Here is a 21,827-nt window from a genome sequence, read left to right on the forward strand (position 1 = left end):
GATTTTTACCTTAACCCACATTTTAATTACTTGCATAAAATCTGTATATTTAAATATTTTCGTCCTCTCAGGTTCGACGTTGTAGGATATGGTTGCATGACCTGCATTGGGAACAGTGGACCTTTGCCTGAATCTGTCGTGGAAGCCATTACTCAGGTACATGGAGCCATTCACCTCGTCTCAATGAGTCAGTCAATTCTGCGCAAAAATACACAATAAAATGATGCAGGTTTTCAGGCAGACTTTCCGCTTCTGATCTCCTGCAAATCAACCCTGTGTGGACAAAGCCTTAGCCTCATGTCCACTAGCAAAATTGAATTGCGGATTCCACGGGTGAAACTTTGCCCATAGGAATATCATTGGCCGTCTGCAGTCAAATTAAATTTTTTCCAATCCACTGTCTGACGTCTAAAGACATTCTGATTGAAGGATGTACAGCTCCGATGTTGGAAAACATCCGGCAGGGTATTCTTACTGTAGATTACTGGCCGCTGTGGGGGCCTCTCCAGCATGTCCCATACCGCAGTACTGGCTCTAGCCAGCAGATGGCACCATTGTATAATGGCAGAAAGAGAGCCCCCTAGGAAACCCTGAATCCAAAATTGGATTGCAAAGGGTTAATCGATTAGCATTTTTCACGCGCGGAAAAAAACGCAGCATGCTCCAATTTAGTGCGGATTCCGCGCGGATCGGACATATTGCTATCTATGGCCGCCTGCAGGGGGAAGCGTGTACTCGCCCGCGCCCGGCGGCCCCGGCTCTTTCATGCGCAGACTGGAGCCGGCGGCCGGGCGAGTGACGTTTCTGTGCGAGGCTCTGCGAGCCCCGCACAGAAATAGGACATGCCGCGGTTTGTTTGCCGCACGACATTTCGCGCGGCCAAACCACGGCCGTCTGCATAGGAGTGCGTATTGTAATGCACTCCTATGCAGGCTTTCAGTGGCGGAAATCCCGCGGATAATCCCGCCGCGGGATTTCCGCCCGTGTGCAGGCGGCCTATAGGTGGGGATATCCGCATGCAAGAAAAAATACCATTTAATGAATGAATAAAAAGAATTCTCGCAGCGGGACCCGACCCGATCATCTGCATAGAGAAGCGTGTCACTCACCTGCTCCCGCGGCCCCGGCTCTCTCATGTGCCGGCTGCCAGGCAGTTGGCACATGTGCAGAGCGGGGCTGGCGGCCGGTGAGTGACGTTTCTGCGAGCCCCGCACAGAAATAGGACATGCCGCGATTTGTTTGCCGCACGAGATTTCGCGCGGCCAAACCGCGGCCGTCTGCATAGGAATACGTTTGTTAACGCAATCCTATGGCAGCTTCCAGGGGCGGGAAATTCCGTGGGAAATCCTAAGCAAATTCGTGCGGTATCTGCTGCACATTCTGCGCGGATTGTGTTTTTCTAGTAGACATGTGGCCTTAGACCTTCAGGACATTTGTGGATTTACGTAGTTGTCCACACAAGTGCGCACAGTCTCCCGCTGCCATGCCTGTCTTGTGTTTGCAGGGAGACCTCGTTGCTGTCGGTGTGTTATCCGGTAATAGAAATTTTGAAGGCCGTGTTCATCCAAACACCCGTGCCAACTACTTGGCCTCGCCCCCTCTGGTCATTGCCTACGCTATCGCTGGCACCATCAGGATTGACTTTGAGACGGAAGCTCTGGGTAAGAAGCTGCGCCACATTGGCTTTAACTTGCATCTTCTCATAATGTATCATTCACCGGGGTGAGTGCGACTGTGATATGTGAAAAACGAGAACACAAATGTCCAGGTCGTCTAATGTCTGTTCTTGGTTTTTGTTTTTTTTTTTCTTCTCAGTTTCTCATCATCCGTTTTTTTTCATGTTAAAAAAAAAAAAGAGTGGCAGCATTCGCAGAGCCTCTCCCCTTCCGGTGCTGCATTCCAGTTTTTTTTTTATGGTCACACAGTTACACTTGTTAAAGACATTGTATTGCGTCATGTGACACTGCTTGTCTTGGATGATTTTCGCCCAAGAATGAGACCAAGATGGGACATGCTCCGCCCCCTTCCATTGACTTCCCACTTATAGTCCACAATGATGTAGCTTGGGCCGCCTTCACAGAAGCCTCAGCAAGTTTATTCACCTTAGTGCAGCGTTTTTGCAAACTGAACAATGCTTTTTTTGCGTGCACATCGCCGTATTTAGTGCGCTTTTTGCTCCCATGTATGTTCATTTGCGCACGGCAAACAAAGTCACACTAATTGAAATGGCTAATTGGTTCCATATGTGTTCTTTCCTGCACAGTTACGCAGCGCTTCACACATGGCCTTGTGTATTGGGCGTGCATTTGTGCATCACCGCTGACTTCTATGGGGACCTTTTGTGCACAAATACGCAGAAAAGTAGAAAATATTCCGTTTTTTTTTTTTGTTTTGGTTTTTTTTTTTGTGCAGAAGAATGCGCACCTGTGAACAAACCGGTGTGAAGCCGGCCTTATGTTGAGACGATCTCTTCAATATCATAATTGGTTTTTTTTGGCGCAGCGTTTCTTGAGAACACTTTTATGCCGGAGATACGTTAAGTGGTGTAAAATTAGAAAGTGTAAAAAATGACATTTTTCACAAAATTTCAGAAGCAGCTAAAGAAATGTTTGTGAATTTGGTGTCAAAAGCTGCACCTACAAGTTTTTAACATCTGCTTCATCCCCATCTTTAGAATGTCCCATGTTTCATACTAAAATGTCTCTTGGCGGTTTTAGACATATAAATCTTTTCTCCTTAGGGAGAGCACCTAGACGGTGAGTGAGGAGACTTCTAAGGCCACCCATGCTCCTCTGGGTAATATGCAAATAAGGGAGATGGAACAATACCCTGGCAGCGCCACCTATTGGATGGCAACTGTCCTGGAAGTCAATGTTAGACTGTTTATACAAGCCTTGTAACAATTCCCAGTCATTGTTACAAGGCTTTTATAAAGAGTCTAACATTGACTTGCAGGAAGCTGCCTTCCAATAGGTGGCGCTGCTGGGGTATTGTTCCATCTCCCTTATTTGCTTTAGTTTACAACACGTTTCAGATGCTTAATGACACTCGCTCCTTGTCTAATATTGTCTCTGTACAACTATCTTCATAGGTGTCAATGCCAACGACAAGCCAGTATATTTAAGAGACATCTGGCCAACGCGGGATGAAATCCAAGCTGTGGAGCGCAAATGTGTTATCCCTGGGATGTTCAAGGAGGTCTATGAAAAGATTGAGGTATTGAATCGCCTTCTTATGTGCTTTTTAGAGAGTCACCGGTGTAGTTGTAAAGGACTAGAAGGAAGTAAACACAGATTCGGCTTCTAATTTTGTGACTAAAGAGCACCACTTTTATACACTGGCTGTATTAGGTATTGCAGCTCAGCTGACAGGCGATCAGTCCTGAGGACAGACCCGGTCTGTAGAAATGGCCTTGTATGTGCAGTCAGGCTCTGTTAGTAAGGATGTGGCAAGAGCTCCTCCTGCTCCTTATTACTGGACCTCTTATTCTCTATAGAGCAAAGGAACACACAAATACAAGCACTTTGCTTTTAAAAATGGAGCTCTGGCTCTTCCATCCTTGCAATTTGGAAGAGGTCCACAGACAACAGTTTTATGGCATATTTAGCTGATATTAGATGGAAATATGCAAATGGAAAGATGGAACAACATCTCTAAAGCGCCACCTATTGGAAACCTGCTGCACACTGATGAGGGCGATCGCCCTGAAACAGCTGTCTGTGCTTGAATATCTTCTCCTTCTAGTGAAGATTCTGGCTTTGGCTCATAATTCCCAGGCATTGTTACAAGGCTTATTAAAAAGTCTGATATTGACTTGCAGGAATGCTGCCTTCCAATAGGTGGCACTGTAGAGGTATTGTTTCATCTCACTATTTGCATATTTCCCAGAAGAGCATGCATGGCCTTATAAGTCTCCTCACACCTTCTAGGCGCTCTCCTTAAGGAGAAACACTACTCTTCCTGACCCAAGTCTATGGAAAGTATCACTTTAAATCTTTTTTTCCTCCTCCATGAAGACCCTCTCGGTACCGATGGTCATCCCAGTTAGTATATATAAAGATTATAGTTGCCCTCTCTTTGATCCAGATGCAGCAAAGTTTAACTTGACACTCAATGCCCTAAATAACCCATGGAACACAACGTTTTCTTGCCCCTTCAGTATGTTTTCAATTACCTTCATTGTGCTATAGCTTGTTGCAGTGTTGGGTTAAACTTTGCTACAACTGTATGTCAATGGTCTGCTGGACAAAAATGGAATTACAGGGGTTATCCGGGAAGTGCCCCCTAACCCCTCCGCCAGGATACACTGTGGTCATTGAGATCAATGGGACCCCAGCCTGCAGCTACAAGCACAGTGCCCATTGATTTCAATGAGAGCTACACTTCTGCTCTGATCCCGGTGTATCATGGTGGGTGGCTGGGCGCTGCCTGGATAACCCCTTCAAGCTAAAAGAATGTTTTACGGAGTGGGCCAAAGTTGTCTAAAGTCAATGTTCACTTTATGATTAGCTCCACCTTGAGATCCCGGTTATACCAGTACATTGTAAGGGGTTTACCTTCTTGTTCATATTTTTGCCTCCTCCTTTTGGGCCATCTGAAAGTCTTCTGTTCTGCCTTGTAGAAAGTCAACGAGAGCTGGAATAACTTGAAGGCACCTACTGACCAGTTATATCCTTGGGATCCAAAGTCAACGTATATCAAGTCTCCACCTTTCTTTGACAGCCTGGTGTGTAACTTTTAGTACATATGTGGGTTTTATTAAAGTGACCCTCCAGTCCTGGAGCAACAAAGATGGCGGCAGCACTCCTCTGACCACCTGATGCACACGGTGTATAGTATGCAATGATAGTCTAAGTCATTACATGCTGCACCTACTGGCCGGCACGGGTCAATCAAAGCAGATGTAGTGTTGTGGCCGTATTCACACGGGCAATACACTAATAAGAATAGGTATAGATATATATATAAATATAGAAAATAACCCAACGGCAACCAAAACCATCGCCATATGCGCCCAGTAACCCGAAACTATAAAGATTATATAACAAAATGAGGGACCCATTTCTGTACTTTTATTTTTCAAATTAATTTTATTTATGTTAAAAAACACTATAAATTTTAAAAACTGTTTTTTTTTTTTTTTTTACCTGTAATAAAACTGAAAGACGGTAAAAATTCTGTGAAAAGGATTAAAAAAAATAGGGCTGTAAAAACCCTAAAAACACCATGGCCCTTAAGGGGTTAAAGGTGTTCTCCCATCTCCTAGTGATGGTATATTGCTGGGTTATGCCTACACTTTATGCTCAGTGGGATCGGACCTCTAGGACCCCCAGCGACCCTACATCAGTGCTGCGTCTCCAGGCTGTACGGCTGCGCTCCTGGCCTCACGGCGGTGCGGGGAGCTGCAGCCGGCCCCATTTACGGCACATATGCTTTATCCCCACAGATGTTGGGTTTAATTGATTTGTAGAATTAGTAGATTGGAAACTCAATGTATATTTGACATTTTCTGAACTGTCTTAACAAATGTGTTCTCCATAGACAATGGAGCTTGTACCTTCCCAACCAATCACTGATGCTTATGTCCTCCTGAACCTCGGCGACTCTGTAACTACCGACCACATTTCTCCTGCTGGAAACATCGCAAGAAACAGCCCTGCAGCCAGATACCTAACTAACCGAGGGTAGGTGGGTGCCGAGCTGACGGAGGGTAGGTGGGTGCCGAGCTGACCAGGGGTAGGTTGGGTGCCAAGCTAACGGAGGGTAGGTGGGTGCCACAATCTCAAACAGGCAGTAAAGACCGTCTGCCTGCTATTTCGGTCAGGTTAATGTGATGCAAAGTGTTTTTGTCTTTTTAATAGTTATTCTTCATTCTGCTGTTAGATTGCAATTACATAACTATACAAGTCCTGTAGTTGTGGCTGATCTGATTCTAATACTCCTGTAGTTGTTAAATAGTTGGACAGTTTAAACAAACTTTATCTACATGCACCCACAATGCCATTCTGTAAGCCGCAATCATCTGTACGTGGCTGCTCACTGGTAGTTACCATGTTAGGTGTAGAGGAGCGTCACATAGCAGAACAGGAATAGAAAAGTACTAAGGGTGCCCTGTGTAGCAATGTCTGAGTCCCCTATATATTAGGACAAGTACTAAGGGTGCACTGTGTAGCCACGTCTGGTCCCCATATATTAGGACAAATACTAAGGGTGTACTGTGTAGCCATGTCTGGTCTCCTATATATTAGGACAAGTACTAAGGGTGCCTTGTGTAGCCATGTCTGGGTCCCTATATATTAGGACAAGTACTAAGGGTGCCCTGTGTAGCCATGTCTGGTCCTCTATATATTAGGACAAGTACTAAGGGTGCACTGTGTAGCAATGTCTGAGTCCCCTATATATTAGGACAAGTACTAAGGGTGCACTGTGTAGCAATGTCTGAGTCCCCTATATATTAGGACAAGTACTAAGGGTGCACTGTGTAGCATGTCTGGTCCCTATATATTAGGACAAGTACTAAGGGTGCCCTGTGTAGCCATGTCTGGTCCTCTATATATTAGGACAAGTACTAAGGGTGCCCTGTGTAGCATGTCTGGTCCCTATATATTAGGACAAGTACTAAGGGTGCCCTGTGTAGCATGTCTGGTCCCTATATATTAGGACAAGTACTAAGGGTGCCCTGTGTAGCATGTCTGGTCCCTATATATTAGGACAAGTACTAAGGGTGCCCTGTGTAGCATGTCTGGTCCCTATATATTAGGACAAGTACTAAGGGTGCCCTGTGTAGCCATGTCTGGTCCTCTATATATTAGGACAAGTACTAAGGGTGCACTGTGTAGTCATGTCTGGTCCCCTTTATATTAGGACAAGTACTAAGGGTGAGCTGTGTAGCCATGTCTGCGTACCCTATACATTAGGACATGTACTAAGGGTGCACTGTGTAGCCATGTCTGGGTCCCCTATATATTGGGACAAATACTAAGGGTGCACTGTGTAGCAATGTCTGGGTCCCCTATATATTAGGACAAGTACTAAGGGTGCACTGTGTAGTCATGACTGGGTCCCTATATATTAGGACAAGTACTAAGGGTGCCCAGTGTAGCCATGTCTTGGTCCCCTATATATTAGGACAAGTACTAAGGGTGCACTGTGTAGCCATGTCTGGGTCCCCTATATATTAGGACAAGTACTAAGGGTGCACTGTGTAGTCATGTCTGGTCCTCTATATATTAGGACAAATACTAAGGGTAAACTGTGTAGCCATGTCTGGGTCCCATATATATTAGGACAAGTACTAAGGGTGAGCTGTGTAGTCATGTCTGGGTCCCATATATATTAGGACAAGTACTAAGGGTGAGCTGTGTAGTCATGTCTGGTCCTCAGTATTTGTCCTAATATATAGAGGACCAGACATGACTACACAGTTTACCCTTAGTATTTGTCCTAATATATAAAGGGTAAACTGTGTAGTCATGTCTGGTCCTCTATATATTAGGACAAGTACTAAGGGTAAACTGTGTAGCCATGTCTGGGTCCCCTATATATTAGGACAAGTACTAAGGGTGCACTGTGTAGCCATGTCTGGTCTCCTATATATTAGGACAAGTGCTAAGGGTGCACTGTGTAGTCATGTCTGGGTCCTCTATATATTAGGACAAGTACTAAGGGTGCACTGTGTAGCCATGTCTGGGTCCTCTATATATTAGGACAAGTACTAAGGGTGCCCTGTGTAGCCATGTCTGGGTCCTCTATATATTAGGACAAGTACTAAGGGTGCACTGTTTATCCATGTCTGGTCTCCTATATATTAGGACAAGTACTAAGGGTGCCCTGTTTATCCATGTCTGGGTCCCCTATATATTAGGACAAGTACTAAGGGTGCACTGTGTAGCCATGTCTGGGTCCCCTATATATTAGGACATGTACTAAGGGTGCCCAGTGTAGCCATGTCTTGGTCCCCTATATATTAGGACAAGTACTAAGGGTGCACTGTGTAGCCATGTCTGGGTCCCCTATATATTAGGACATGTACTAAGGGTGCACTGTGTAGTCATGTCTGGTCCTCTATATATTAGGACAAATACTAAGGGTAAACTGTGTAGCCATGTCTGGGTCCCATATATATTAGGACAAGTACTAAGGGTGAGCTGTGTAGTCATGTCTGGTCCTCAGTATTTGTCCTAATATATAGAGGACCAGACATGACTACACAGTTTACCCTTAGTATTTGTCCTAATATATAAAGGGTAAACTGTGTAGTCATGTCTGGTCCTCTATATATTAGGACAAGTACTAAGGATGCACTGTGTAGCCATGTCTGGGTCCCCTATATATTAGGACAAGTACTAAGGGTGCACTGTGTAGCCATGTCTGGTCTCCTATATATTAGGACAAGTGCTAAGGGTGCACTGTGTAGCCATGTCTGGGTCCTCTATATATTAGGACAAGTACTAAGGGTGCACTGTGTAGCCATGTCTGGTCTCCTATATATTAGGACAAGTACTAAGGGTGCCCTGTGTAGCCATGTCTTGGTCCCCTATATATTAGGACAAGTACTAAGGGTGCCCTATGTAGCCATGTCTGGGTCCCCTATATATTAGGACAAGTTCCAAGGGTGCCCTGTGTAGCCATGTCTGGGTCTCCTATATATTAGTACAAGTACTAAGGGTGCCCTGTGTAGTCATGTCTGAGTCTCCTACATATTAGGACAAGTACTAAGGGTGCCCTGTGTAGTCATGTCTGGGTCCCCTACATATTAGGACAAGTACTAAGGGTGCCCTGTGTAGTCATGTCTGGGTCCCCTATATATTAGGACAAGTACTAAGGGTGCACTGTGTAGCCATGTCTGGGTCCCCTATATATTAGGACAAGTACTAAGGGTGCACTGTGTAGCCATGTCTGGGTCCCCTATATATTAGGACAAGTACTAAGGGTGCCCTGTGTAGCCATGTCTGGGTCCCCTATATATTAGGACATGTACTAAGGGTGCACTGTGTAGTCATGTCTCTATATATTAGGGCAAGTATTTAAGCATGCAGTGTGTAGCCATGTCGAGATGACACCCCCCACCCCCATTCTCCCAATAGGAGGGAATCCTGGAATTGGGACTTGCTTCTATTTATTATCGTATGGTATATTTCTCTCATTTGGGAATACCCTTGAAGTGGTTCAGTATGGCCAAGTGCCCCTCAGACCAGGAAAAGTTATGCATTGTTTAATGATTTTTATATCCTGAATGAAGACCCGCTGACTGCTTAGCTCTGTGATGACAGCTGATCCCCGGAGATCAGTACATCATCAGGAGATCTAAAAGATCAGTAGGATTGCATAAAATGGACAACCTTTATAAGCTAGTAATAAAACCCATTAGTCGTTGGTGAGTTAAGGTGGCTGTAAGCATTAGCTGTGTCTTAGCAGACCAGACCTACCTGAATTTGATGGGGCCTGGCAATCCTCTGACACAGTCTAGGGAGGCCCAACTTTCTGACTTGGGTAACCTGTCTGATCCCTTTGCTTCCTCTGGATAAACAGTATAGTTGTCAGTCTGAACCTTTAAGGGAATCTGTCACCTACTTTTAGCCCTAGAAGCCAAGTTTATGAGCTGAAAGTATTCCCCCGGTCATTCCCCCGGAGTCAGTGTATTGGGTGCGCTGCTAAGTCGTCCACTCATTCTAAGCTTAGAACAGGTGGACTACCTGGCAACGCTACTCAATACATTGCTTCCAGCGCTGATACCGGGGAACGACGGAAAAGGTAAGTATAACAGTTGCACCCCTGGACTCCATGGGTCACATACTTTGAGCCCATAAGCATAGGACTAAAACTAGGTGCCACCCACCGCTGAATTGCATGCTATTAGGATATTATAGGGTAAAGGCTTTCAGCAAGTTGGCATTCAGACAACAAGCGCCTCCTCTTTACCGCAGTCTCACTTGTTTCTTGTCGTCTTCACAGCTTAACACCAAGGGAGTTCAATTCCTATGGCTCCCGCAGAGGTAATGACGCTGTGATGGCAAGAGGAACCTTTGCCAACATTCGCTTGTTCAACAAGTTCATCGGCAAACAGGCCCCGTTAACCCTACACTTTCCGTCCAACGAAACGGTAAGCGGATGCTCTACACGATCCTCAGACTTTGCAATGTTTTGTCTGTATCCAATAATCTACACAGAATGTCTCTTCTTGGAGTTCCACGAACAGTCGGTTGATGCTACCTACGTTTTTTTTTTTTCCTAGCTCGATATTTTTGATGCAGCTGAAAGATACCTACAGGCTGGACAGAATCTAATCCTCCTTACTGGCAAGGAGTATGGTTCAGGGAGCTCCAGAGACTGGGCAGCCAAAGGACCCTTCCTCCTGGTAAGTCTGATCTAGGTAGAGCTTGTACACATTACACTGATGTGCCCTCTTAGCCACCCAGCCTAGGAGAGCTCCATTGCATTGAACAATAAAGGGAATGAACCCTTTTCTTCCTGCCCGTTTAGTCTTGGCTGCACCTTGGGTTATATTCACTTTCTTCTTTCCTGCAGGGAATTAAGGCTGTCCTTGCTGAAAGCTATGAACGTATTCACCGCAGTAACCTTGTAGGGATGGGAATTATTCCTCTGCAGTATTTACCGGGAGACAGTGCAGAAGTGCTGGGACTTACCGGGCAAGAGCGGTACACCATTCTCATTCCAGAAGATAAGGACCTCCGGCCAGGCATGAATGTAGAGATCAAGGTAAGATCTGTGGAGGAAAGCCCTTTCTGTGTTTCCACAGGCACCTACGCCTTAAGGGCCTTTTTACACAAACCGATAATTATTTGGATTCGTGCGATCAGCGAGAATCTGAACGATTATTATTGTTCAATATTTGCTAATTGGTATGTTTTCAGGTGGCCAAATTCAAAGAGTTAATGCTCGAGGAAGCTTACAAACCGCACACAGCATTGGATGTGATAGGAAGGCATTTGATTTATTAGTTAATCAGCAGAAGTATTTATGCAAATGCATTTGAAACGAGTCTAGAAGACGCCTTACTTGTAAATGTTGGGGTGACGTCTCTCTATAGGCAGGACTTCTCTCAGGCCGATTGGAACTATTTCTCCTGAGAGTTCTAAATGGCCCTGCATTCCTCTGATTGTTTCCTATCATAATATTTGAATAATAATCACTTTTATTTATATAGCGCCAACTTGTTCCGCAGTGCTTTTCGAGGCACATGGGGAACACAAACCATAATATGTGCTGAGGGAAGACCGAGAAATGGAGAAGAGGAGCAGGTTACAAGACTAGATGGAGGATAGTAAATATTAGGTTTTCTCTAACATCGTTCAGTGTAAATGCATGCCCCGATTGAACTGCGAACGAGAATTTGTTCGCTTCTCCTCCGTCGTTCAGTTTCTGCGTACAGGAAACTGACCGTCTGATCGGCTGTGTAAACCAGTAGTCGTTCACTTAATGGAGCTGGGTGAGCCAGAACAGTCCTTGGCCCGCTCCTCCTCCAATCACCAGCGATGATCGCTCCCGTGTAAAAGCTCAGGAATAATCATGGCTGGGACGATTTACAGGTTGTTGCGTGTAAAAGCACCTTTTAGAGGTGTTGATAATAGCAGTAATGCTAAGACCGGATTCACACAACCACAAGTGCGCACACAGGGCGAGCGTGTTTTTGGTTTTTTTTTTGTTTTTGTTTTTTTTATAGCCCAGCCAGCCAGGATGTCAAAGCACATATGGCTGGTCGTTAAGGGGTTAAAGTATGGAAGTTTAGAAATGCCCATAAAACCTCTCCTGTTTCTGCTTCCTCTACAGTTGGACACCGGAAAGACTTTTGAAGCCATCATGAGATTTGATACAGACGTGGAACTTACCTATTACCGCAACGGAGGCATCCTGAACTATATGATTCGTAAAATGGCGAACTGTAGCTAAGAGCGAGATCTGGCAGATGTACAATGACTACAAAGAGCGGCGCTGAAACTGTCATCTGCGTCTTATATTAAAATGCAGAGTCTTGGGTGAATGTTAGAACGCAGGCGGTGGATACCCAGTGCTGCCATATTTCTGCAGGCTAGCCACCTGACCATACTCAGGAATATCTTGTGACCACCTTAAAGTGACCCTGTCCGGCCTCATGACTGTATACAGACAAGCGACACATTCGTCCAGTCGTTAGATGTTCTTAGTCGGAGGACGATTCTAAACCGCATCCTTTCCACTATGTGACGTGACGCAGTGGTCCGGTATCCTCGCGAGGATTCGTCTGCTGCTCCTCTCAGAGCTTCCTATTTATGCCACCTGATGCCATATTCTTCAGACTATAAGATGCACCCAGGTTTTTACAGCAGAAGGCGGGAAAAATATTCCAGACTAATTTAAATGTCTCTGGGGGTCTAACAAGGTGGAGGGGGCTACTTTCATTAACTTTGGTGTTCTAGTATAGAAAAGGGGGTTAACAGTATTACACCGAGTGTGTCCATTCAAACAATTGCGCAAGCACATCAATTTACATTATACACAGCACTGCTGCACAGACATCGTACACACACAGCTCTGCAACATACATATAACTCTGCAGCATACACAACTCTGCTATATACACAGACACAGCTCTGCCAGATGCACATACACATATCTGCAGCTGGCATGTCAAACACTGATTTTATTACCACTAAATCCCCACATACAAGTGTAATATTACATGACCCCCCCCCTTTAGCTGCTTCCTGGTCACATGGTTAGGACATCATCTACGCTCCTGCTACTACTGCAAGACCTTTGCTATTGTCTGTCCCTGTGTGTACCTGCACCTGCGGGAGATATGTCAGTGATTTCCAGCGTTGATCTGCTGCAGAGACGTATATATGGCTGCAGAGTTCTCACGACGAACGAACCGCTCACTTCCTGATCATTAAGGTAGCGGTCAGGGGTCTTTGGATCTGTCAGACCCCCCTGTCTCTGGACAATAAGGTACATTAAATGAGATTTTCTCTTGCTTAAAAACGGCATCTTATAGTCAGAACAATACGGTGATTCTGGTTAAGCTAAATCGGCTCAAATCCTCACATTTCCCCACCAGCTGAACATTTACCAGTTACCAGCCTTGCATTAGTTAACAGTTCTTTATGACCTTTTGTACATTGTGACTTCTCAAGACTTTTTCATTTGGCTCCGAACCAATTAGCGATTACACAAAGCAAATGATTTATTTCCAATGCGATGACTAGATGTGATTGTAGTAAATGTTGCATCCTTCCAGGAGATCTCGGCTGTTGGAGGGGTTCTGCGGGGTTAGACAAAAGGCTTCTGTAATCCTGGATGGCCGCTGATGCCTACTGGGAAAAATGATTTAAGGTTTCACAAGAAGAGTAGAGAAGTGACAGCAGCCAGGATTGTGAAGGCGTTGGGAGACTGGATTACTCCGTAAAGCCTACTGGAAAAGACATTCTTCCAGATTACTCTTTGTAGATCTGCACATGTTAAGCCTGTTTCACATCTGTGTTGGGACCTCCAGTCGGAGGTTGTGTCGCAGATCTGGCCGAAAATACCGGAAGAAAACGCGCTGCATGCGGCGCTCTTTCTTCTGTCCAAAAGCCGGGCAGCTGAGTGGAAAACCGGCGGCTCCCATTATAGTCAATGGGGTCCACTCGGGGCTGTTCAGTTTCATCCAGAGACTGCGGGGATTCCCCTTTCCTGCTGCCTGAATGGAGCAGAAAAGTGGAATCCCCAATGCAGATGTGAAGCCTCCCCTAACTTCTCTTCCATCTCTGCTTATTTTCTTCTAGTCATATTAACAAATAAAGGCTTTGTAAAAAAATAAATAAATACACTTTTTTGAAATTTTTTTAAAGATCTTTTGTACTTTTCATAAAGTGTTTTGCTGCCAAAATAAGGCCCCCTGTCCACGGGCGTGGCAGTATCCCGTGGCGGATCTGTGAGATAGGCTGACTGGCAGAGAATCACGGCAATTCGCAGCATGCTGCGAATTGCCGGCCGCGAGTGGAGAATCGCAATGATTTTCCGCTCGTGGACACGGGGCCGGCACTTTCCATAGCGATGCAATGGAAAGCTTCAGCTGGGGTGATTCACCGGCGAAATCACGTCCGTGGACAGGAGGCCTTGAACAGTCTTTATGAATGCGTTGTTCTTAGGGCTCAATAACATAAGAAGATTATGCCCATTTGAGACCAGCCTTAGGCCTCCTTCACACGTAATTTTTTTGCACGCGCAATGGCGTATCTTACTGTACATTTTCGCTCTCGCAAGTCATGTTCGTTTTTCGCGCAGCAAACAAACGCACCGATCGATATGGCAAGTTCTAGAGTCTGAGTTCCAGATGTGTTCTTTGTCCATCGGAATCACGCAGAGTATCATACGTTTTCCTGCGGATTGAAAAATAAGAATCCTTCAAACGTAGAACACATTGGCCATTGTTTTCAATGGGGCCGACGCAGCATCGCATGTGAGTGTGATGCGAGGTTTCACATTGAAAAGCTTTGCTGCAGAGGATCGCTACTTCCCTGAAGTGATGCAAAGTGTTTGTCACAAAAATGCCTCACATCCGTGGGCTAATCGCACATTCCTGAGCGCAATATCGTCGTCAGCACTGGGACCAGAGTGATCGGCAGCAGCATGGGGACCAGAGTGATCATAAGAAGCAGCAGCACAGGGACCAGAGTGATCGTCGTCAGCACTGGGGCCAGAGCTCTGCAGGAAAGGTAAAGTATTTCCTGATGGGGTTGTGCTGTAACTGGCCATTATGGAAGTGGTCAGAGGAGTCTAGTGCTACCAGACCCTCCTGCCATCGTACCAAAATACACTCTTTTTAGCAAAATATTTTCCTTGATAAAATATGTGACTTTTAGTCTGAAAAATATGGTATTTTTAACACCGGTAGGGGAAGAACGTTACTGGCAAGATGACCTTTTTTTTCCCTAGGCAAAACGTAGAATAATCTGCAAAACCAATAATTTTCAGGTGCTTTTTCACAGCTTGTCCTAACAATCCCATTAATTACTATTGAACAAGCACATGACCTTTCACATGGTCTCTCTTTAACCTTTTCTTCACTATCACATTGGAGGAGGCATTCTTTGTTCTCGGGGTTTTTGAGCATCAGCGATGCTTTTTTTTTCTTGAGAATAATCTCGCCTCTAATTGCTGCCGCCCGCTATGAAATCGCATGTTTTTATCACGAAGGTCAATAGGACTTTAAAATTTTAAAACCGCATCACCTCCTTTTTATCGCATCGTAACGCACAAACTTGCGATTTTTCATGCGATGCATTGTTACCATTAAAAATTCCTATTGACTTTTGTGATAAAATTGCGCAATTTTATCGCGACGGCAGTGATGGGAGATTATTCTTAAGACAAAGTATCCCTGATGCTCCAAAACCTCGCGAACAAAGACTATTTTCTTCCGGCAAAATCGTGATTGCCTGTGTAAAACGAGCCTCAGGGTGCATGCACACAAATATTTTACATCTCATTTTTTTGACTGCACCAAACAATGGGCGGGGGGGGGGGGGGGGGGTCAATAACAAAATATAATCTGGGTGATATTGCGGGACCAACAGTATTTGAACGCCTATTAACAGTGTAATGACCAAGCTCTGTAAATATACTGCGCTTGGTCCTGGGATTAAAACCTGCGCTATAGTAAATTTACAGGGTGGTGGTAAAGCTGCTGCAATCTGCAGGATAAGGTTCAGTTCTTGGCTGTTTACAGAGATACCTCCTTTCCCAACTGTTTAACCTCTTCTATGCTGCGATTACAGCATGGAAGTGGGTGACAGGGGGAAGGAGCTTTTGTTACCCATTGGCACCAATCTGCGATTGTGAAATGCCCATGAGTATCCATGGCAGCAGGCGGCCAGACAAGGCCTCCATGTCTACCAGGTATCTCCGCCTATGAGACCCCGCCTCTGGCAAAGTCTTACAGGTTGACGTCACATGTATGATATACTGCAATACAGAAGTAATGTAGAGTACTATGCTAGAGATCAAACCATTGCATATTCAAGTCCCTTGAGAGACTAAAACAAATTGTGTAAGAAAAAGTTGAATAAAGTTTTTAGTTAAAAAAAAACAAAACACAAAACCAATTTTAAAAAAAATAAAAAATTATATAATATGAATAAAAAATACACCTAACCGGTATCCCCGCGCTCCTAACTACCAGAACAATTAAAATATTTAGTTTATCCCACAGGGTGAATGACATAAAAATGCATTAAAAAGCCATCAAAAGGTTGGCATTGGAGGCATAAGAAATGCTCAGTTTTATTATTTTACAACATTCAGCCCTATTAAAGGGATGCTGTCCCGTAACGGGACGATCCCCTTAATAGTTCAAAGCTGGACAACCTGATTTTACAGTGACACATCTGTCCTTGTGTGTCAGTGGGATGTCCGTCTACTCCCACTGACAAAAGTCCAAGTGTAGCTCATGTTTTACCATGAATATTGGGATGTGAAAATAAATAGGTTTACATACCAAAAAGTGCAACAGAACAGATAAATCAACCAGATGCAGAAAAACAACCCCATCTTATACTTGTCATTTACCATATGCAGTTAGCAGTCTGAGCCAGTGTTGTCTGTCAACACTAAGAATTCAAAAGTAGACTTAAATACGTGTGCGCCTGTAGTTTTACGGTGCGGTAGGTGGAGCTTTGTGCTCTATAGTTCCGGTATTTTCTTATGACAGGTTAGCACCCATCATCATGGTGTCCACATCAGTGGGGGATAATGGTGATGACTACTCTTCATTTCTCCCCATATTATGAATATTCCCAGATGACCCTGTAAACTATCTATATGGTAGAGACACATTAGGGGGGGATGCGGTGTTGGTCTTAAGGTTTTGTAGGGTTACAGCATGGTTCGCCTTTGTTGAGTGGGGTCGCTCTTGTCAGGGCGATCGCTCCACAGATAGGCATGGTGATTACAAGGCCTCTTATAGGGATAGTGTGTTATGAGAACATCACCTCCAATTTAGACTGATCATACCTGGAAAATCATCTATTTATGCGATACCGTGAACATCACAGTTTAAATCAAGAAACTGAGTACTGCAGTAATACCTGCTGTATAAGCGTTGACCCTTAGGCTGCCTTCACGCGGGCAAGAAAATTGTGTGAGATTTGTGCGTTGCATGATGCACAGATATTAACCCTGTTCTTTTGAATGGGGTCATACACATGAGCGATGTTTTCCCATGTCGCATCACGATGCAGGAAACAAAGCGTAGGATGCTCTATCTTTGTGCGTGCTCTTGCATCTGCCATTGTTTTTAATGGGGCCGGTGGCAGCGGCACACGTGATGGGTGCACACGGCGCGATGCAAGGTTTTACTTATTGAAAACAATGGTAGGATCGCTACTACATCGAAATTATGCGATGCGGTTTTGTTACAAAAATGCCTTGCATGTGCGATAAAATCTTCATGTTGGCGAGCGTGAGAGTGGGCCATGATTCACTGCCGAATATCGCACGCACACGTGTGGAGTTAGCCTAAGACAACACACATTTTTTTTATTTTGTGTGCAAATTGGGGTTAATGGTTTTAAATATTTCTAATAAAGGAGTATTTTTGTAAAGTGTATCCTTTTGTAGTGATGAGCAGCTTTGCTCTATAGCTAAAAAATTGGTCAGGGCATACGGGGGCCTACCACCCGGTTATGTGGTATCAAGCGTGAAGACAATTTTTGGTTTGGGCCAGCTTAGATTGATTTACTAAACAAAGGAGGTGATAAAAACAACAGGAGTAAAATTGATGGGAAATCCTGACAGAATAAAGCTTTTTGTTTCCATCACAGATCCAATAACCACTGAAAAGGAAAAGAGGAAGGAGCTAGATGGAAATATTCGAAAATATATAGAGTTGTGTTTTAAATCAGCTGTTCGAACCATCCCAAAAGTCAAGTCGCTGGTGACCCCAGGCAGCAAATGGAGGGGCGGCCTGCCTGGTTTTCAAGAAGTTGTTGGGTGCTAGACATCATAAAATCTATTTTTCACCTTTCCTCCCCTTCGTCTACTCACTTTATAGTCACAAAAGCGCACTCCTATCACATGGGGCAGTCAGCAAAAGGGCAAGTGCCTAATAGAAAAAAAAGTGTACTTATTCCTGTTTCCACAGAGGAAAGAATTTTTTTTTTTTTTTAACCATGTTTTTATTTGGTCTGGCGAGGGCAGCCTGAGCCCAGTTGCCTTGTGTGCCCTCACACATCCACTGGTCCCAACATCTAACAGTCTGGTCAGAACGACCCGGTGGGGGACAATTCATCGATACGACCATCCAGCTTCTCGCACCCCAATAATGCGCCCCTCTCAGACTCTGGTAACGGGGTGAGATCTCTTCTCTGCATTGTAGAGGAGTCTAGTGGTCAACAAGCTCTACACAAACGGAAGAGGTCACTACACACAAGGAGCCTCCGAGAGCCTCTTATAGGCCAAGGGGGGAACCACTTTTAGGGCCTCAGGTGACAAGATTGTTCATCTAATCACATCACAACTCTAATCATTTGTATATCTGTCTGAGATGGAACCACATGCCAAGTTTTGCAGCAAAATTTCAAATCCTACATGCTTTTTGTCACAAAAAGTGTATGCGGACACATCCGCCTCATTCAGGTGAGCCTTATTAGATGGGTTCCTGGTTCTATAAAGAACTCTTTTGGGGCTATAAAGCATGAAAAGCTAGTTTCACACAGGCGAAGGCAATATCGTGCTGTGAATCACGGCCCGATATTGCCCTTGCCATCCATGTGAATCCCCCATGGATGCAAGGGTTTTTATGTGAAAACAGCCTTGCATAACAGTTGAGGCTGAAGGGATTCCTCACGGGATGAAGGAGCCCCCTGCGGATGCTAGCACAGAGGATCACGGCGTTCTTCCGTTGCTTTGAGAGCAATGGGCGACATTGCAGGAAGATAGAACATGCTGTGATGTGTTATATAAGAAACCATCGCTCGTGTATGAACCCATTTAAATGAATGGGGTTCATATTTGTGCTAAATTTTATCGCCTGTGTGAAACCGGCCTAAATGAATTGATACCTGGCTATATACTATCACCTGCATCTGGGACAGATTGGTGAATGGAGTGCGCAACAAAAGTGTGGGCAGCCACTCCAACATAAATGCACAAGCAACAAAAAACAAAAAGTCAGCACTTCCAACAAATAAGGGCTTATTCTGATGTGTGTATATTGGCTGGGTTTTCACGTCCGGCTGATATACGCTCTCTCTGCAGGTGGAGGAGGCGAGCTGGGAGCAGTGCAGAGCTCTAGCCCCCTCTCCACTATTTGCAATGGGAGGGGGTGGAACTTAGCTCTGCCCCCATCCCACCCCTCCCATTGCAAGCAGTGGCGAGGGGCGGGAGCTCAGTGCACTGCTCCCAGCTCGCCTCCTCCACCTGCAGAGAGGGACAGTGTATATAGGCCGGGCGTGAAAACCTGGCCGATATACGCCCGTCGGAATAAGCCCTAAATCTGAAGGTGCACATAAGCAATGGCTGTGACAATAACTGTATCCAGCTTTCCCATTCATTTGGAGGCGTTTAAGCCCAGAGAGGTATCTATAGAGAGGATCCCAATAAGATTCTCCTGGACATGGTGGATGGGCCCACATATTTTGATCAGAATGTGCGCTAACAATCTTTCATTTTTTTATGCAGTTAGTATAAATAGTTGTGCAATTTTATATAGATACTAGCTTACCCGTTGCATGTTGCTGCGATTTCAGAAGAAAGGAAATTCAAGGAAACTCGTTCTGATAACATTGAATTTACATTGTGTCATTTTATTGAAACTTCTTCATTTTCATATGGAAAACATTTCAAAGTGTCGTTTTAATTCTATGTATTTATTCGAGTGCTTGTGGATGCACGATATTTTTAGTTTTTCCGTCTGGTGCGTACACGAATAAATCTGGCGCTTTTCCGAGGCGTGAGCTGGCCACATACAGTTGTCCATGTGAGAAGCATGGATTCTCCAAATCTAGCCCACACACTGTAAATGTTTGAATTTGAATGGCATATCTGTTGGGATGATTGGAATACGTGGCAACAGGACATCTTCACTCTTGAATCTCCCATTCAGAATTGTAGCTTTGATGACATTGTTCATCTTTTTCACCGAAAGTCTTGTACCGTTGCAGTCGTGGTGGATTGATGTTTTGGAGAATGATAGACATGCCAATTTACACTGTTAAAATGTGCTGTGGCACACCTGGAAAATCAAGTGAATTCAAGAATTCCGTTGGGTAATTGACAACTTCGTCTTGATTCATCACAGTATCGGTGGACTTATATGTTGTTGCTTCGCCTGGTATTCCGTTTTGAATGCTGAAGTTGATGGCATTGACATCGCTGTTGGTAGCTGCTAATATAGCAGTGCACTGAGCCACTGGTGGTTTTCGTAATTCCACGCGATATTTGGGAAAACCTTTTGCATCAATTCGTCTTTGGTTGATGTCATCTTACCAGTTTGTTGGTAATGTGATACATGGTGTAGATCTGCCGATTGCCATCTTCCCATTCCCAATATCCAGCAATTGTTTGGCGAAACGTTCGGCGGATGCATCATTTTGTGGTTGAACATGCATATTGGTTTTCAAAGTCAATTTCTTTACGTCATTATAGAACTGATGATTTGAGACACACATTAAGTTCATCAGCGGGTGTTGAACGGGGTATAACTGGCAGAAAGTTTTGTCGAAAATCACCAGACAATAAAATGAGTGCTCCTCCGAAGGGCTGTGCATTTCCCCTCAAATCTTGCAGTGTACGATCAAGCGCTTCTAATGCTTTTTTGTGAGCCATTGTGCATTCGTCCCATATGATGAAGTTCACATGTTTGGAGAACTTTGCCCATTCCGGAATTTTTGGTGCAACACGCGTGCCACCTATCGCAGGATAGATGGACTATGCCAGAAACCTTCCCAGGAGTGTACTCAACAACTTCCCAAAGTTTCATGGCGATCGGATGAATGGTGTAGTAATGTATAAAGGACAAACAGACAGCCATACATACATTCGTGTTTTTATATATAGATTAAATGTTTATAAGTATGGCGGCATCTCTGTTACTATAATTGTCATAGTACTAGTTGGCGGTAGAGGATGCCTCTGCTTTAGCTTTTGGTAGAACCGGTCTTCAGTCTGTTATCCCATCCTAATCTTCATCTCTGGTATTTTTCCCATGAAACTGTGGCAGCACCTTTTTATTTTCACCCTTTTTTCAGTTTTTGGTGTTAGGTAACATGCTAGTATTGCAAGAAAAAATATATGTATAGGAATATGCCATATTAACCTATGAGGGCTCTTAGAACTACACCGAGTCAACGGAGGAAGATTTATTCTTTTATCGCCATAGGTAAATTGGAAATGCATTTTTCAAAGAAACCACAGCCAAAATCCAAGACTCGGACACTTCCCACCACGGATGTGACCACAGATCCACACAAGGATTAACTCTATTGTACTTCAATGCAACCAATATGCAGCATCTGCACCAATAATAAGTATACAGAAGGTTTTTGAAATCCAAAGTATGGTTATACTCCATGCAGATTTTTGTTGTTGCATGTAAATGGCTATGAAATACCCCATTTGTATGTATTTGGTGCCAAAATGTCAGATTTGGTGAGAATTTAACCATGGAATCCACTTAGAAAACCTCAAATTCTTGAACATGGGAAACACCCTAAAAGGGGGTTTCCAGGATTATGTATACCGCTTAAGCATTGTGCAATGAAAACGTTTCGCAACTTTGTAAAACACTTAGGCATGGAGGCGGAGCCTGCCTGCTATCTATCCATGAAGCCTCCTTTCACAACTACGGT

At 44.4% G+C, this 21,827-nt stretch overlaps 1 protein-coding gene across 3 annotated transcripts in view; it reads left to right on the forward strand.

Moving 5' to 3' along the window:
- The window catches only part of ACO1 (aconitase 1), a 39,733-nt gene extending 25,911 nt beyond the window's left edge, over window positions 1-13,822 (forward strand). For all 3 annotated transcript variants that reach the window (XM_066604365.1, XM_066604367.1, XM_066604366.1), the window contains exons 13-21: window positions 72-156; window positions 1,505-1,661; window positions 3,092-3,216; window positions 4,622-4,726; window positions 5,542-5,684; window positions 9,955-10,102; window positions 10,235-10,357; window positions 10,528-10,719; window positions 11,791-13,822. In XM_066604365.1, the coding sequence (XP_066460462.1) occupies window positions 72-156; window positions 1,505-1,661; window positions 3,092-3,216; window positions 4,622-4,726; window positions 5,542-5,684; window positions 9,955-10,102; window positions 10,235-10,357; window positions 10,528-10,719; window positions 11,791-11,910 (1,198 nt within the window). In that variant the 3' untranslated portion in view covers window positions 11,911-13,822. The remainder of the gene's footprint in view (window positions 1-71; window positions 157-1,504; window positions 1,662-3,091; window positions 3,217-4,621; window positions 4,727-5,541; window positions 5,685-9,954; window positions 10,103-10,234; window positions 10,358-10,527; window positions 10,720-11,790) is intronic.
- Window positions 13,823-21,827: the final 8,005 nt, after the last annotated feature.

Source organism: Eleutherodactylus coqui, chromosome 5 (assembly GCF_035609145.1).
Source record: "Eleutherodactylus coqui strain aEleCoq1 chromosome 5, aEleCoq1.hap1, whole genome shotgun sequence".
NCBI lineage: Eukaryota > Metazoa > Chordata > Amphibia > Anura > Eleutherodactylidae > Eleutherodactylus > Eleutherodactylus coqui.